The sequence below is a fragment of the Ursus americanus genome, chromosome 26, assembly GCF_024610735.1.
Source record: "Ursus americanus isolate L20-20 chromosome 26, mUrsAme1.1.p, whole genome shotgun sequence".
Classification (NCBI taxonomy): Eukaryota; Metazoa; Chordata; class Mammalia; order Carnivora; family Ursidae; genus Ursus; species Ursus americanus.
The window spans coordinates 42,517,620-42,531,991 of NC_142152.1; the positions used below are offsets into that span (position 1 = coordinate 42,517,620).

Genomic DNA, 14,372 nt, shown 5'->3' on the forward strand with positions numbered 1-14,372 from the left:
AACATCTTTGCTTATATTGTGGAAGATATGTACATAATTAAAATATCTACATCATTTAAGTCTTTATGGAGATAAAGCAGCTGCTGAGGGCCTGTGAGACATTGCTGAAGGCAGAGTCCTGCTGCTCACGGAATGTTCAGTGTGGGCTTGTTAGTACAGTGAGATCTCCATATTTATTTAAAAGGTCGGCTGCTCCTGCTATTCTAGCTTAAGTTTAAAGACAGAAAGTCTTGCTTGCTCGGACCTTCCGAGCAGCGGCTCCCTCCTCTTCGGAGGCACGGCTCTGCTGTGCGGCGGCCCCTCACCACGCTTCCTCTCTTGCCCTCCCACCCCCTCCTCTGCCGCCGCTGTGCTCAGCCGTGAAGTCCATAAAGAAGCAGCACCTGGTGGAGGTGCGGTCCATGGCCAACCCTCCCGCTGCCGTGAAGCTGGCGCTCGAGTCCATCTGCCTGCTGCTGGGGGAGAGCACCACGGACTGGAAGCAGATCCGCTCCATCATCATGAGGGAGAACTTCATCCCCACCATCGTCAACTTCTCTGCGGAGGAGATCAGGTGAGCATTGCCAGGATGCAGAAGATGGTGCTCAGGTATTGGGAGGTTTTGCTGCCATGGTGCGGCCTGTCACTGGCCAGGCGTGCGCCGGAAGGTGGCGTCCGTCACGTTAGTGGCACACATGCCCTCCAGGCCGGTTCCCTCGAAGTGGTAGTCAGATTCTTCCTCCCATTCGTGGCAGTAGCTTAACGATTCCTTAACTCCTGTGAGCCGAATCCTTCTCCATCGCCACAGATAGTGGTGAGCGCCTCACCCCCAGAGCTGGTGGTGGACACTGCCTCCCGTCAGGGGAGGACGGGCAGGAGGGTCAGAGGCCTTCCCCGCAGCAGCACCACTGTCACCTGGAACGGGGGCAGCAGGTGGGAACCGGCCTTTGCGTTTTGGTTTCCTAGAAACCTTACATTCACCCTACACATGCTTAGAACTACATTTCCTCTTTTGCAGCGACGCCATCAGGGAGAAGATGAAGAAAAACTACATGTCCAACCCAAGCTACAACTATGAGATCGTGAACCGGGCATCCCTGGCCTGTGGGCCTATGGTGAAGTGGGCGATCGCACAGGTAGCCAGCGTGGCCCGGAGCTCCTGTGTGAAAAGCCACCTCCTGTCCGGTCACTTGTGAAGCATAACTACCGTTTGTCCTCCTCAGCTGAACTACGCCGACATGTTAAAGCGAGTGGAGCCCCTGCGCAATGAGCTGCAGAAGCTGGAGGACGACGCCAAGGACAACCAGCAGAAGGCCAACGAGGTGGAGCAGATGATCCGGGACCTGGAAGCCAGCATCGCCCGCTACAAGGAGGAGTACGCCGTCCTCATCTCGGAGGCCCAGGCCATCAAAGCAGACCTGGCTGCCGTGGAAGCGAAAGTAAGATTGTCGCCAGGCTATGCCATCTTTCTGCCAGCTCCCCTTAGCTCTTTGTGGGGTTTAACACGAGGTGCTCCTGGCACTTAACGCATGTTCCCATGTGCATGCCCCACATTCACCCTGGCCAGCTAGCTCTCTTGTGTCTGAGAGGTCCTGCCAGCTTCCCCAAGTAGTTACTGAGTGGCATTAAGACGGGTGGATACCAGGCATGATCTGAAGCCAGTGAGCCCCCTCCCCACGCCAGCCCCCAACCTGTGCATTCACCCACCTCAGTTTCAGTGGGGTCACCAATAGCCTGGGTGTCTGTCCAGGTTGCCACGCCCATACTCCTCAATTGCCAGAATATTCTCTCCTGCCAGCAGTGTTTCTTTCCTCCGGCCAACCCTCGACCCCAGGCGCTCCCTGCTCCCGCATACATCTCCAGGCTGACCCCTGCTTCTCTATGCCCCCTTGAACCCTGCTGAGGTTCTGAGACCCATTTTTGTCCTCTATTGTGGAGGAGCTGGGTCTCCTCTCCTCCAAAACTGAACAACTGGAGTGTGTTTCTGTCTCTAGCCTGCCCAGAGCCCTGCAGGGGGACAGCTTTTCACTTTTCGGTATAAATCCTATTTGATTTTCCCTTTAGGTAAACCGGAGCACTGCTCTTCTGAAGAGTTTGTCTGCTGAACGTGAACGATGGGAAAAAACAAGTGAGACTTTCAAAAACCAGATGTCCACCATCGCTGGGGACTGCCTCTTGTCGGCGGCGTTCATCGCCTATGCGGGTTACTTTGACCAGCAGATGCGCCAGAACTTGTTCACCACCTGGTCCCACCACTTACAGCAAGCCAACGTCCAGGTAACGGGCCGGAGGGGATTCCAAACAGGCGTTAAACGCGTGAGCCAAACTGGCGTCCAGTCGCCTGTTTGGTCCTGGCTGGTAAACCACGCACCTGTAGTTCTGAAGAGGAAGGATAACTGCCCTCACCTTTCAGTTCCGCACAGACATCGCCCGGACGGAGTACCTCTCCAACGCCGACGAGCGCCTTCGCTGGCAAGCCAGCTCCTTACCTGCGGACGACCTGTGCACGGAGAACGCCATCATGCTGAAGCGGTTCAACAGGTGCGTACAAAGCTCGGAGAGGGCAGCTTCAGAGTTCTTACGTGTGGTGGGCCAGTTTTTGTTTTTTGAAAACACACCTTCGAGGAGATGAATAGACACTTGGAAGTGGGCAAGCCGCACAGGCAGCCTTGGTGCCCGTCTCTGGTGGTGGGGTACGCACGGCCCTCCTCCTCGCTCCCTGACCGTCTGAAGTGTTCTGCTGTGAGCCTTTCTTGTGTAACCTTTCAGGGCCGAGTGGCAGGGCTGTGTACTGGGGTGAACAATAAAACAGACCCTCTCAAAATATAATGACTGGAAATACTTAGCTAAAAAGAGTGGAAGGGGAAACTGGTACATGGTTTGTGGCTTAAGCAGCCAGAGGAGGAAGTGAAGAATGACCGCAGGGAGGGCAGGCTCGACACTGGCTCGGGGGTCCTCGAGACCCACCCCCCCTACAGGGCCCCGGGCCCTCAGAGGCTTGAGCTTCCACCACGGCAGCTTTCAAACCCAGACGCCCTGGGTGTTTCTGACTTTATCTCAGTATCTTGAAATCCTTGAGCCCTTGAAGTGTGTCACTATCCCAGGGTCACAAAGAGGATGAAGACTTCTGCAGGTGTCACTTGATTTTGTGAGCAACCCCTCAGGCCGCACTAGGGGCCCCGTGTCTTGCCAGATGGTCCTGGTGAGAATAGTGATCCATCCATACAGTCTGGGCTGGACTCCTCTAAATTAGAAATACGCACACTCCTAGGTGCTGATGCAACAGTAGCCCGGCACACGGGACAGGTGACAGATGTAAGGATGGGGCGTGACTAACAGCAGACTGAAAGCACCGTAGGTGCCCCTCGTCGGGGCCCATTCACAGATTACTGTACGTTCCGTAGTGGAAGGCTGACCAGGCCGCCCCAGCAGGCAGCGTGCCTGGAGGGCAGGTGTGCTCCCCGCAGACACAGGTACCCACATGCACACCTGTGTCTGTAAACGCCCGCACCTCTTCCAAGTAGACAGACCAGAAACCGGTGACCAAAAATAGGGGAAGGGGGCGGTTCTTCCCACCGTATGACCTTCATGGCTTCCGAATTTTGTGCAAACACATGTATGCACGTGCAGTACGTGCTTTCAAAGTTTTTTAATTGGCCACGTGACCCTGAACCCATCGCTGTAGCCTCTTAGTGCCCCATCTTTCTCATTCGTAAAACAGACGTGCTAATGGTACCTTTTCCCAGGCTCCTTGTGAGGATGAAGTCGTGTCTGCCATTTTCAGGGTCCCTGATGGTTTAAACTTTCTCTGCCCTGCTCCAGGGAGTCTGTGACCTTGTTAGCTCCTTGCACAAGTGCTTCAAAAAGATGGCTTTACCATCAACCATCCAGTCTTCCTGGGAGACTCTGGAGACCGCGCTGGAATGGTGGGGACGGCCTTCCCCTGGTCTTTGTCGGGGCTCCCTGAACGTGCTCTCATGTTGCCTCACCCCCAGGTACCCGCTGATCATCGACCCCTCTGGCCAGGCCACAGAATTCATCATGAACGAGTACAAGGACCGCAAGATCACACGCACCAGCTTCCTGGATGACGCCTTCCGGAAGAACCTGGAGAGTGCGCTGCGGTTTGGGAACCCCCTTCTGGTGCAGGTGTGTGCAGCAAACAGTTGATGTGATCTAACACTGAAGTCTGTGATCTAAACAGTGGTAGTTTTTGAACTTCGTGCTCATTTGATGTCAAAGGATAAAGGTTTGCAATTGTTCTGTGAGAAGTAAGTCTGACAAAACAGTGTTTGGTCTCCATCATCACGACCCACTGGAACTTTCCATACTGACGAAAATGTTCTCTGATTCGTGCTGCCCAGCGTGGTTGGATGTGTATGTGGCCTATGTGACTGAGGAGCCGCATGTTCTAATGAAGTGGCCAGAGTGGCTCGTGGCTACCGTGCTGGACAGTGTAGGTCTCCGTGGCTGGGTGGCTTCTGAGGTGTATTTCTCTCGAGCAGGAGGTCAATGTCAATGCACCGTTACTCGGGTGAAAGTAAATACCTTGGAACCCTGACCGCAAAGTTTGCGTGTATGTCCGTAGGATGTGGAGAGCTACGATCCGGTGTTGAATCCGGTACTGAACCGCGAAGTTCGGAGAACAGGGGGGAGAGTGCTGATCACCCTCGGCGACCAGGACATAGACTTGTCACCGTCGTTTGTCATCTTCCTGTCCACCCGAGATCCAACCGTAAGGAACGAGGCACCTCAGATACGCGGCTGTGGCGGCACCCCGTGTCTCAGCTCAGGTGACAAAGCAGACGGTTCTGTTTCTCCTTTTGGCAGGTGGAGTTCCCACCAGACTTGTGTTCCCGGGTCACGTTTGTCAACTTCACGGTCACCCGCAGCAGTTTACAGAGCCAGTGTCTGAATGAAGTCCTGAAGGCGGAAAGGCCAGACGTGGACGAAAAGCGCTCCGACCTTCTCAAACTTCAAGGTGTGTTTGTGGGTCTGTAGCTTCGGGAGTCCGGAGCAGGTTGGGGGTGAACTGGGGAGGGACTGGAACACGTCGGTTTATCCTGACACTCGGGAGCGCGTTCCCCCTGGAAGAGCGTAGGTTCTGGCGAACTCGGGGTGTCCGATCGTTGCAGGGGAGTTCCAGCTGCGTCTGCGCCAGCTGGAGAAGTCTCTGCTGCAGGCTCTGAACGAGGTGAAGGGGCGCATCCTGGACGACGACACCATCATCACGACGCTGGAGAACCTCAAGAGAGAGGCTGCCGAGGTGACGCGGAAGGTGGAGGAGACGGACATCGTCATGCAGGAGGTGGAGACCGTGTCCCAGCAGTACCTGCCACTGTCCACCGCCTGCAGCAGCATCTACTTCACCATGGAGTCCCTGAAGCAGGTGCCTGCGGGGCCGCCCGCCCGGGACGCCGCGCCGCGCTCTGCACCCCACCCCCCGCCTGACACCGTCACCCTCTGCCCTCCAGATCCACTTCCTGTACCAGTACTCCCTCCAGTTCTTCCTGGACATTTATCACAACGTCCTCTATGAGAACCCGAACCTCAAGGGCATCACCGACCACACGCAGCGCCTGTCCATCATAACGAAGGATCTCTTCCAGGTAGAGCGCCCAGTGCTTCGCTGTCTCCGGGGGGGGGGGGGGGCGGGCGGGCGGAGATGGGAGGTGGTTGTCCAGGGACAGCAGCGTTGCCCGCTCTCATCTCCAGGTGGCATTTAACCGGGTGGCCAGGGGCATGCTGCACCAGGACCACATCACCTTCGCCATGCTGCTGGCCAGAATCAAACTGAAGGGTACTATCGGGTAAGGTCGGCCCCTGCCGCGCCTGCTCCCGCCGAGCATCCTCGTCTCACAGGTCACCTGCTGGCCCGGAACGAGCGCTTAAAGGAAATAAAATCCTTCCCATTACCGCTCTTTTAGTCGCGGCGGAAGTGAATCTGAGACCCGTCCTAACCTGTTGCCCCCTTCCCAGGGAGCCTACCTACGATGCCGAGTTCCAGCACTTCTTGAGAGGGAAGGAGATCGTCCTGAGTGCTGGCTCGACGCCCAAGATCCCGGGCCTGAGCGTGGAGCAGGCCGAGGCGGTTGTGAGGTTGAGCTGTCTCCCTGCGTTCAAAGACCTGATTGCAAAGGTTCAGGCCGACGAGGTGAGTGTTCTGAACGCTTCCTGGCCTCGCCCCAGGAAATCGGTGGTGAGAGATTATGTCTGTCAGCACTCACGTCGGCCGTCTGATACATTCGTTTCCATTTCTCTGCCCCAAAATGGGCTCTGCTCCAGGCAACACTATCTCTTGTCTCCACAGCAATTCGGCATCTGGTTGGACAGCAGCTCCCCAGAGCAGACGGTCCCATACCTCTGGAGTGAAGAAGCCCCCTCAAGTAAGCCTGCGTCGGGGCCTCCTCTGTGTTTTCATTCTGGGCCCAGCTGTAAAATTGGGCTTTGCTACTTGAGTGAAAGGATGCTTCCCAAAAAAAAGTCACCAGTTCCTGAAATAAGTATCTCAGCCTTAAAACTTGAGGTCCTAATTCCTGTTCCACTCATGCTCGAAGACCAAAAGAGACCGAGTAGGAAGGCCCTCGCCCAATGTTAAGGGAGAGATAGGCTTGTTCCGAAAGCAGTCGCCCGAGGCCCTGTGCTGGCCAGGTCGGGCGGGGAGGGGTGGGGAGGGTCTCCAGCTCAGCTGCAGCTCAGCAGGGGTGGGCCCGGCGATCACTAGCATCTTCCCTAGACACTGCTGAGAACCTTTAGGTGCCTGCAGCGAATGGGTGTCCGCGGAGTCCTTTAAAACCAGTAACCGCCACAGTATCCGTGAAGAGGCCTACGCGTAGGCACTGTCACGAGTGTGTCCAGAGGGTTCACTGAAGACAGGAGGTGGGGGCAGTTCTCCTTGGGGCAGAGAGGGCCAGAAGTGGCAGCATGATTTCAGAGGTGTCACTCAAGCTGAGTCTTGTACACTGAGCTTTTTTCAAGCAGGGGCTTGTATGAGACCAGTTCCGGCGGGGGCAGCTTGGAGTCTGTGCTGTGCCCGCCCCCCAACCCTTCACGTGTCTTGTCTTTGTTTCAGCAGCCATCGGGCAGGCCATCCACCGCCTGCTCTTGATCCAGGCTTTCCGTCCCGACCGCCTGCTTGCCATGGCCCACATGTTTGTCTCCACAAACCTTGGGGAGTCCTTCATGTCGATCATGGAGCAGCCGCTCGACCTGACCCACATCGTGGACACTGAGGTATGGTTCTGGCTGCCTGCAGGCTCGGGTACACCTCACTACTCCAGCGCCTAGCCACTGTCTCCTCGTAAGGCCACGTACCCGCTACAGACTCCCAGCCTGGGCAGTCCCACGGCGCCCGCACCTCAGGGCCAGGGGAGCCTCCACAAGGCTTGCCATGGGGCTCTCCCCTCGGCAGTACACCCCGTCTGGCGGGATGCTCTGTGACTGAGCTCTGACCTCTTCGTCTGTAGGTCAAGCCGAATACGCCTGTCCTGATGTGCTCTGTGCCTGGGTATGATGCCAGTGGGCATGTCGAAGACCTCGCAGCTGAACAGAACACACAGATCACTTCAATTGCAATCGGTAAGGGTGCTTGACCAGTTTTCCGGGCTGAAGCCTCTCAGAAGTCATAGTGGACACTGAGGTCCAGGCCTGCCCCGCTGACACTGAGTTTTTTGGCACCAGGCTCGGCAGAAGGCTTCAACCAAGCAGATAAAGCCATAAATACAGCCGTGAAGTCGGGCAGGTAGGCTGGTTTTGTGTCAGAAAGCCTTAGTCCCAGGAGTTGGGAGCGGAGACCTGAAGTGTGGCTGTGGCTCTCGCTCTGCCCGTGCAGGTGGGTGATGCTGAAGAACGTCCACCTGGCGCCTGGCTGGCTGATGCAGCTGGAGAAGAAGCTGCACTCCCTGCAGCCGCACGCCTGCTTCCGGCTCTTCCTGACCATGGAGATTAACCCCAAGGTGCGTGCCTGCCAGGGTGCTCGTGCAAGCTCTGCGTGTTCTCAAGTCCCGCGTGTGCGTGTGCATGTGCGCAGCTGGGCTGGAGCACCCCGCGAACCAGAGCCGTGACGGGAGCCGTGCCCTCCTCAGGTGCCTGTGAATCTGCTCCGAGCCGGCCGCATCTTCGTGTTTGAGCCGCCCCCGGGTGTGAAGGCCAACATGCTGAGGACGTTCAGCAGCATCCCCGTCTCGCGGATATGCAAGGTACGCGTGCTTTCTCCTGGAGCACTTGATCTGGAATCAGTCCGAGACACCGAGTCCCGTCACTGAATTCAGAAGCAGGTCTGTAGGGGCGCCTGGGTGGCACAGCGGTTAAGCGTCTGCCTTCGGCTCAGGGCGTGATCCCGGTGTTACGGGATCGAGCCCCACATCAGGCTCTTCCGCTATGAGCCTGCTTCTTCCTCTCCCACTCCCCCTGCTTGTGTTCCCTCTCTCGCTGGCTGTCTCTCTCTCTGTCGAATAAATAAATAAAATCTTAAAAAAAAAAAAAAAAAGAAGCAGGTCTGTGCTTCCCAGAAACACCAGAATGGCTGATTGCACTGGATTAACTGTAGCCCAAATTCCCCTCCTGTGAATAGACTGAAAAATATACGTACACGGTGTTTGGTGGCAAGGGTGTGACAGGCTCCCGGGTGAGCAGACACCCCAGTGGCGCTCTGGCCAGAGCCCAGATTTGTATCTGGGGTAGATGTTTGGCCGTCCTGTGCTCCCAAGCAGGGTCCCCCAAGGATCCTGGGCAGAAAGTGAGGGATCCTTAACTACGATTTTATTTTGTGCCATAATCTACCTTTGCTGACAATTTCAGAAAATCTGTTTTCTGTATCATGTTTTGTGACTGAATAATTGATCTCCACAGTGTCACTGGAATATATCTTTATTAATAGGAAAATTGGTGCTTAATTTTTGGCTGCAGTATTGGCATATTAAGGTGCTGCCTCAGAAGTCCTGATGTTCGTGGTTCAGGGTGGAAAGCTTTTTAAGATTTTATTTATTTGAGAGAGAGTATGCACGCACCAGCTGGGGTGGGGGAGCAGAGGAAGAGGGAGAAGCAGGCTCCCCGGTGAGCAGGGAGCCCAATGCGGGGCTCAATCCCAGGACCCTGGAATCATGACCTGAGCCGACGGCAGATGCTTCACCGACTGGGCCACCCGAGTGCCCCTGGAAGGCTCTTTTTAAAACTTTGACAGAGGAGCCATGCTGTTGTCTTAGCTAGAAAGGGGGCTGCTTGCTGGGACCTCCATCCTTGATAACCTTCCTCCTCCAGTCTCCCAATGAGCGCGCTCGCTTGTACTTCCTGCTGGCCTGGTTCCATGCGATCATCCAAGAACGCTTGCGATATGCGCCCCTGGGGTGGTCAAAGAAGTATGAATTTGGGGAGTCTGACCTGCGCTCGGCCTGCGACACGGTGGACACGTGGCTGGATGACACAGCAAAGGCAAGTGCGGGCTGCCGTGTCAGAGATGGGAGGGGAACGCTCAGAAGTAGGGAGTCCTGTCCGATGTGGGCCCCCTCCCCAAGCCGGAGAGCCAGGCTGTGCTAGTGCCCCCCGACCCGCCCCCACAAAACCCAGCCTTCCTCACGCAGGGGAGGCAGAACATCTCGCCAGATAAGATCCCGTGGTCCGCGCTGAAGACCTTGATGGCCCAGTCCATCTACGGCGGACGAGTGGACAATGAGTTCGATCAGCGTCTGCTCAACACTTTCCTGGAGCGTCTGTTCACAACGAAGAGCTTTGATAGTGAATTTAAGCTGGCCTGCAAGGTCGACGGGCACAAGGACATTCAGATGCCGGACGGCATCAGGTACGAGCCTGCCTCCTGTGACCTAGACCTTTGCCACACCGGGCACGTACCAGCGTCCGGCAGGATGGCATTTCCACATGTGCTGGTTTTGCAGGCGAGAGGAGTTCGTGCAGTGGGTGGAGCTGCTCCCCGACACCCAGACGCCCTCCTGGCTGGGCCTGCCCAACAACGCCGAGAGAGTCCTGCTAACCACGCAGGGTGGGTACTCACACCCCCGCCCCGCTCCTCCTCACTCCCCCTGCGGAGAGGCAAAGAGACCAGTGGGTTCTGGTTGGCATCTCTTCCACAGTCTAGGCTCGGGTCATCGAAGTCTGAAAAGTACATGTTGGTTTTCAGCGTACATTCGGACCTCATTTCTTTTTCCTTAAAGAATCGAAAGGTGCCTAGTATTACATGAGGTGTTAGAACCATTAGTTTTTGTTAGAATACTTCTTAGAGTTTTTCTTTTTCCTTATGCTTTTCTTCAAGACCAGTCAAGAAATACCTAGCGCAGTGGTCTTTGGAGTGTGATCCTCAGGCCTCCGGAGTCCCGACCGGCTTCTCTGATAGGCCCTCAGGGTGGCGGCTGTGTCTAACCCAGACTTCTCTTTATGGGAGACAGGCCCAGAAAAGGCCCAGAAAAAAGACTGAGATTCACCCAAACTCACACAGCTGTTTGATAGGACAGATCCCTTCAGGTCATCTTTCAGCTCTGCACGAGAACCCTTAGTTACAGTGCTTGCTGTCTGAGGACAACCTCGACCACATGCCAGAGCGCCCCCCTCTGTGGGGCAGCATAGGCCACCAAGACGAGAAGCTGGGCTGGCCGCCCGTCGTGAGTTTGAGGCCTCGGTGCAGGGCAGACTCCGGCAGGTCCGGGGCTGGGCAGGGGCACGTCCTTGTACAAAAGCCTGGACTGAGAGAGTGTCTTAACACTGGTGGCACCTGCTGTGACCCCAACTTGGCCCCCACGATAGGGGAATGGTGTGTAGGATTTGTCCTTCACTCTGTTCTGATAGCAGCTGGCTGCCTAGATTGGGCTGCTCAATGCTAGTGAGCCCCCTGACATCGCACCCAGTCCCCCGCAGAGCATCCCTGAAGTCCTGGGCTCATGGCTGCTCCCCGAGGGAGGCCCTGACGTGTGAGCCCACATGGGCCTGTCCTCTCCGGTCCAGCCTCCAGTGCTGCTCGGGGACTGGACTTCAGCACTCCCGGACCTGGTGAGGGACAGGATGAGGTCAGGCTTAAACAAGGCCAGTGTTTGAGGCAGAGCGGTGGGCGTGGGCAGCCCAGGACCCACAGAGTCAACAGCACAGTGGCCTCCCTGGCTGGAGCCTGGCCTACCCCAGAGCCCAGCCGTCTACGGCCGCACGGGCGCGTGAATTCGGAGTCTCAGAGCAGCCTCAGTCTTGTCTTTGCGCGCAGGCCACTGGCTCAGTCCCAGCAGACTCGATCTGGTGGTCATCTCCCTCTGTATTTGCCACCTCACTTTCTGGCCTGGCAGTCTCTGTGCTTCAGAGACGCGTCCCTACGTGGAAGCGTGCAAGGGACGCAATACCTGGCCCACACACTCACGTCCTCTTTCCTCTGCTCCTGCCCGTCCCCCTCTGCCCGTGCCTCTGGCGGGGCTGCGGTCCAGGCGTGGACATGATCAGCAAGATGCTGAAGATGCAGATGCTGGAGGACGAGGACGACCTGGCCTACGCCGAGACTGAGAAGAAGGCCAGGACTGACTCCACGTCCGACGGGCGCCCCGCCTGGATGCGGACCCTGCACACTACCGCGTCCAACTGGCTGCACCTCATCCCGCAGACGCTGAGCCACCTCAAGCGGACGGTGGAGAACATCAAGGTGGCCGGGAGCGGGCAGGGCGGCCCCCGGGTGGCCACGGTCCTGGCGGGCTCGGGGGAGTGTCAGAGCTGGCGGGCGTCTGTGCCGAGGCACGGGGGCGGGCCTCCAGCAGGGGGTCTGTGCGTGCAAGCGAGGGGAAGGAGTCCCAGACGGAGCGGCGGCGGCCAGTCTTCCTCTTCGGGCTGGGCCGCGGCAGGGTTCTGACCTGCTTCCTGCGAAGTCTAGTCCGAGAGCGAGCTCGGGCGAAGCCGTGAGCCTCGGGCCAAGGCTGTGAGGCTCCCTCCCGCTGGAGCAGGGGCTCTTCCTCCACTCTTCTCTTCATCTGCCCTTCTCGTCTCTTTGACGATCTTAGGATCCCCTGTTCAGGTTCTTTGAGAGAGAAGTGAAGATGGGAGCTAAGTTACTTCAAGACGTTCGCCAGGATCTCGCGGATGTCGTCCAAGTGTGTGAAGGGAAGAAGAAACAGACCAATTACCTGCGTACCCTTATAAACGAGCTGGTGAAAGGTACTGCCCCCCCGTGTGGCCCCCAGCGCCCGCCGCATCCCCCTCACTGTGCGGAGGCCACTGCGCCACTGAGTGGGCCGGGCCTGGCGCGCGAGTCCTGCTGCGCAGACGTTCTCTCCGAGCAACTGCAGGCCCTTCCCTGGGGCTCGGGCTCAGAAGGGCCCGAGAATGTAGGGGGGTGGCCAGCACATTGAAAAGTGGGGAGGTCGAGTCTAAAGGTACAGGGAGCCCCTAGGGGTCTCCCATCCACCCCAAGAGCCTGAGTTATGATGAGGCCCATCTGCTTGTGTGAGGGGCGCTAGCTGCCGAGGTGTCCTTGGGGGGTGACTGGCCCCCCAGACACACCCCCTCGGTGACGCCGGACCAAGCAGATGCAGAGGGGATAGGGGCCCATCCGGAGCTGCGAGGGGAGCTGCGAGGTGCGTCAGGGATGGAGGCAGGCGGCGCAGAGAAGCTGGTGAGTGCGTGTGTGCCTGGGAAGGGTCAGGACTGACCGCTGCCTGGGGTCACCGTGCTTGCAGGGATCCTGCCTCGGAGCTGGTCCCACTACACCGTGCCCGCGGGCATGACCGTCATCCAGTGGGTGTCTGACTTCAGCGAGAGGATCAAGCAGCTGCAGAACATCTCCCAGGCGGCTGCAGCCGGTGGCGCCAAGGAGCTGAAGGTGGTGAAGGCCGCTCCTCTGGAGCCTGGGGGAGGGGCGGCAGCCTCGTGGGCGGGGGCAGCAGCACCTGGGAGCCCGGGGACAAGCACAGACCCCAGCGTGACCCGAGAGAAGCTAGTCTTCACCTGGGGCGCTGCTTCCTCCCACAGAACATCCACGTATGCCTGGGCGGCCTGTTTGTCCCCGAGGCGTACATCACCGCCACCAGGCAGTACGTGGCCCAGGCCAACAGCTGGTCCCTGGAGGAGCTCTGCCTGGAAGTCAACGTCACCACCTCCCAGAGCGCCACCCTTGATGCCTGCAGCTTTGGGGTCACGGGTGAGTTGGGGTCCCAGGGAGGGTACGCACTCAGCCCCTCGGTCTGGGCTGCTCCCTGTCCCCGCACCCGGGCCTGCTCACCGGTGTTGCTGGTGGCCTTCCGGCGTTGCTGCCTCTCAGAGGTGTGTGAGGTGACAGCTGGCAGCATGCCAGCGCCGTGCACTGCATCACAGAGTCGCACAGCCGCTACCACGGGTGACAGGTCCTGACTGCTGCCCACAGGGTTGAAGCTGCAGGGGGCCACATGCAGTAACAACAAGCTGTCGCTGTCACACGCCATCTCGACGGTCCTTCCTCTGACACAGCTGCGCTGGCTCAAGCAGACCAACGCCGAGAGGAAGGCGAACGTGGTAAGTGGCCCCTTCCCGCCAGGTGCGGTCGGCAGGTGCCACCTGTCCCCACCCCCTTCCCTGCGTGCAGCCTGTCGCCAGGGCCGCCGTCTCTCCCCGAGCCAGTGGTAAGCCCCCCTCTCCTCTAGGTGACCTTGCCCGTCTACCTGAACTTCACCCGGGCAGACCTCATCTTCACGGTCGACTTCGAGATCGCCACCAAGGAGGACCCGCGCAGCTTCTACGAGCGCGGCGTCGCCGTCCTCTGCACGGAGTGAAGCTCGCCTCCCCTCCCCTTTCTGTAGTCGTAACTCTATTTAATGTGTCTTCATCGTTCAATGGTGGGAAGAAGTGGACTGGTCAGAGGAAAGTCGCTGCTGGTGTGCGGGCGGAGGAAGCGGCACGCAGGCTGCTGGCCGGGACGCTGGAAGGACTCCGTTAGGCGCCTCAGGAGGGTCCATAGCATGGCTTGTTTGGGGAATAAAACACTAAGCACGACCCAGCCTCCCGCCTCTGTCTCCGCTCTCCTCCTGGCGCCGAAACTCTGGACCTGGGGGCCCCTTCCCCACAGAAACGGATCCCCAGGGCCTGACCAGGCAGCATGTGCGCCCTGGGGGGAGGGCCTGGACCCTGCCACCCGCCCACCCCTCACGGTGGAGCCTGGCGGCAGTTCTGTCACACGGGGGTGCGGATGCCCTCGGTCGGCCGGCCGCCCATCCCGTGTCCTCCCGGTGCGTTCCTGCCCCCAGATCCCAGGGTGGCAGCTGCTGACTGCTTGCTGTTCACACTCAACGTGATGGGTGGGGTTTCCCTGTGAAAACAGGTTTCTGGTCTTCGAGTGCCTTATGGCAGCTCCTAGGGTGGATCAGCCATGGAACGGGCCTTAGCACAGATCCTGTGTGAAAACCTGTTCTGCTGCTGGGCCCCCGCGAGCCGTGCTCGTCCACCAG

General features: G+C 58.2%; 1 protein-coding gene across 2 annotated transcripts in view; it reads left to right on the forward strand.

The window, feature by feature from the left end:
- DYNC1H1 (dynein cytoplasmic 1 heavy chain 1) overlaps positions 1-13,920 on the forward strand; it is a 67,510-nt gene extending 53,590 nt beyond the window's left edge. The window contains exons 52-78 of one of the 2 annotated variants that reach the window (XM_045775443.2): positions 358-553; positions 998-1,115; positions 1,203-1,418; positions 2,044-2,256; positions 2,393-2,520; positions 3,975-4,128; positions 4,568-4,714; positions 4,810-4,960; positions 5,115-5,368; positions 5,454-5,588; positions 5,695-5,789; positions 5,959-6,133; positions 6,290-6,365; positions 7,052-7,212; positions 7,446-7,557; positions 7,660-7,720; positions 7,811-7,934; positions 8,064-8,177; positions 9,238-9,408; positions 9,558-9,775; positions 9,870-9,973; positions 11,394-11,605; positions 11,958-12,111; positions 12,633-12,775; positions 12,925-13,093; positions 13,316-13,443; positions 13,572-13,920. In XM_045775443.2, coding sequence (XP_045631399.1) covers positions 358-553; positions 998-1,115; positions 1,203-1,418; positions 2,044-2,256; positions 2,393-2,520; positions 3,975-4,128; positions 4,568-4,714; positions 4,810-4,960; positions 5,115-5,368; positions 5,454-5,588; positions 5,695-5,789; positions 5,959-6,133; positions 6,290-6,365; positions 7,052-7,212; positions 7,446-7,557; positions 7,660-7,720; positions 7,811-7,934; positions 8,064-8,177; positions 9,238-9,408; positions 9,558-9,775; positions 9,870-9,973; positions 11,394-11,605; positions 11,958-12,111; positions 12,633-12,775; positions 12,925-13,093; positions 13,316-13,443; positions 13,572-13,700 — 4,058 coding nt within the window. In that variant the 3' untranslated portion in view covers positions 13,701-13,920. The remainder of the gene's footprint in view (positions 1-357; positions 554-997; positions 1,116-1,202; positions 1,419-2,043; positions 2,257-2,392; positions 2,521-3,974; positions 4,129-4,567; positions 4,715-4,809; positions 4,961-5,114; positions 5,369-5,453; positions 5,589-5,694; positions 5,790-5,958; positions 6,134-6,289; positions 6,366-7,051; positions 7,213-7,445; positions 7,558-7,659; positions 7,721-7,810; positions 7,935-8,063; positions 8,178-9,237; positions 9,409-9,557; positions 9,776-9,869; positions 9,974-11,393; positions 11,606-11,957; positions 12,112-12,632; positions 12,776-12,924; positions 13,094-13,315; positions 13,444-13,571) is intronic. The other variant, XM_045775444.2, reaches the window with a different exon arrangement.
- The last annotated feature ends 452 nt before the right edge of the window (positions 13,921-14,372 follow it).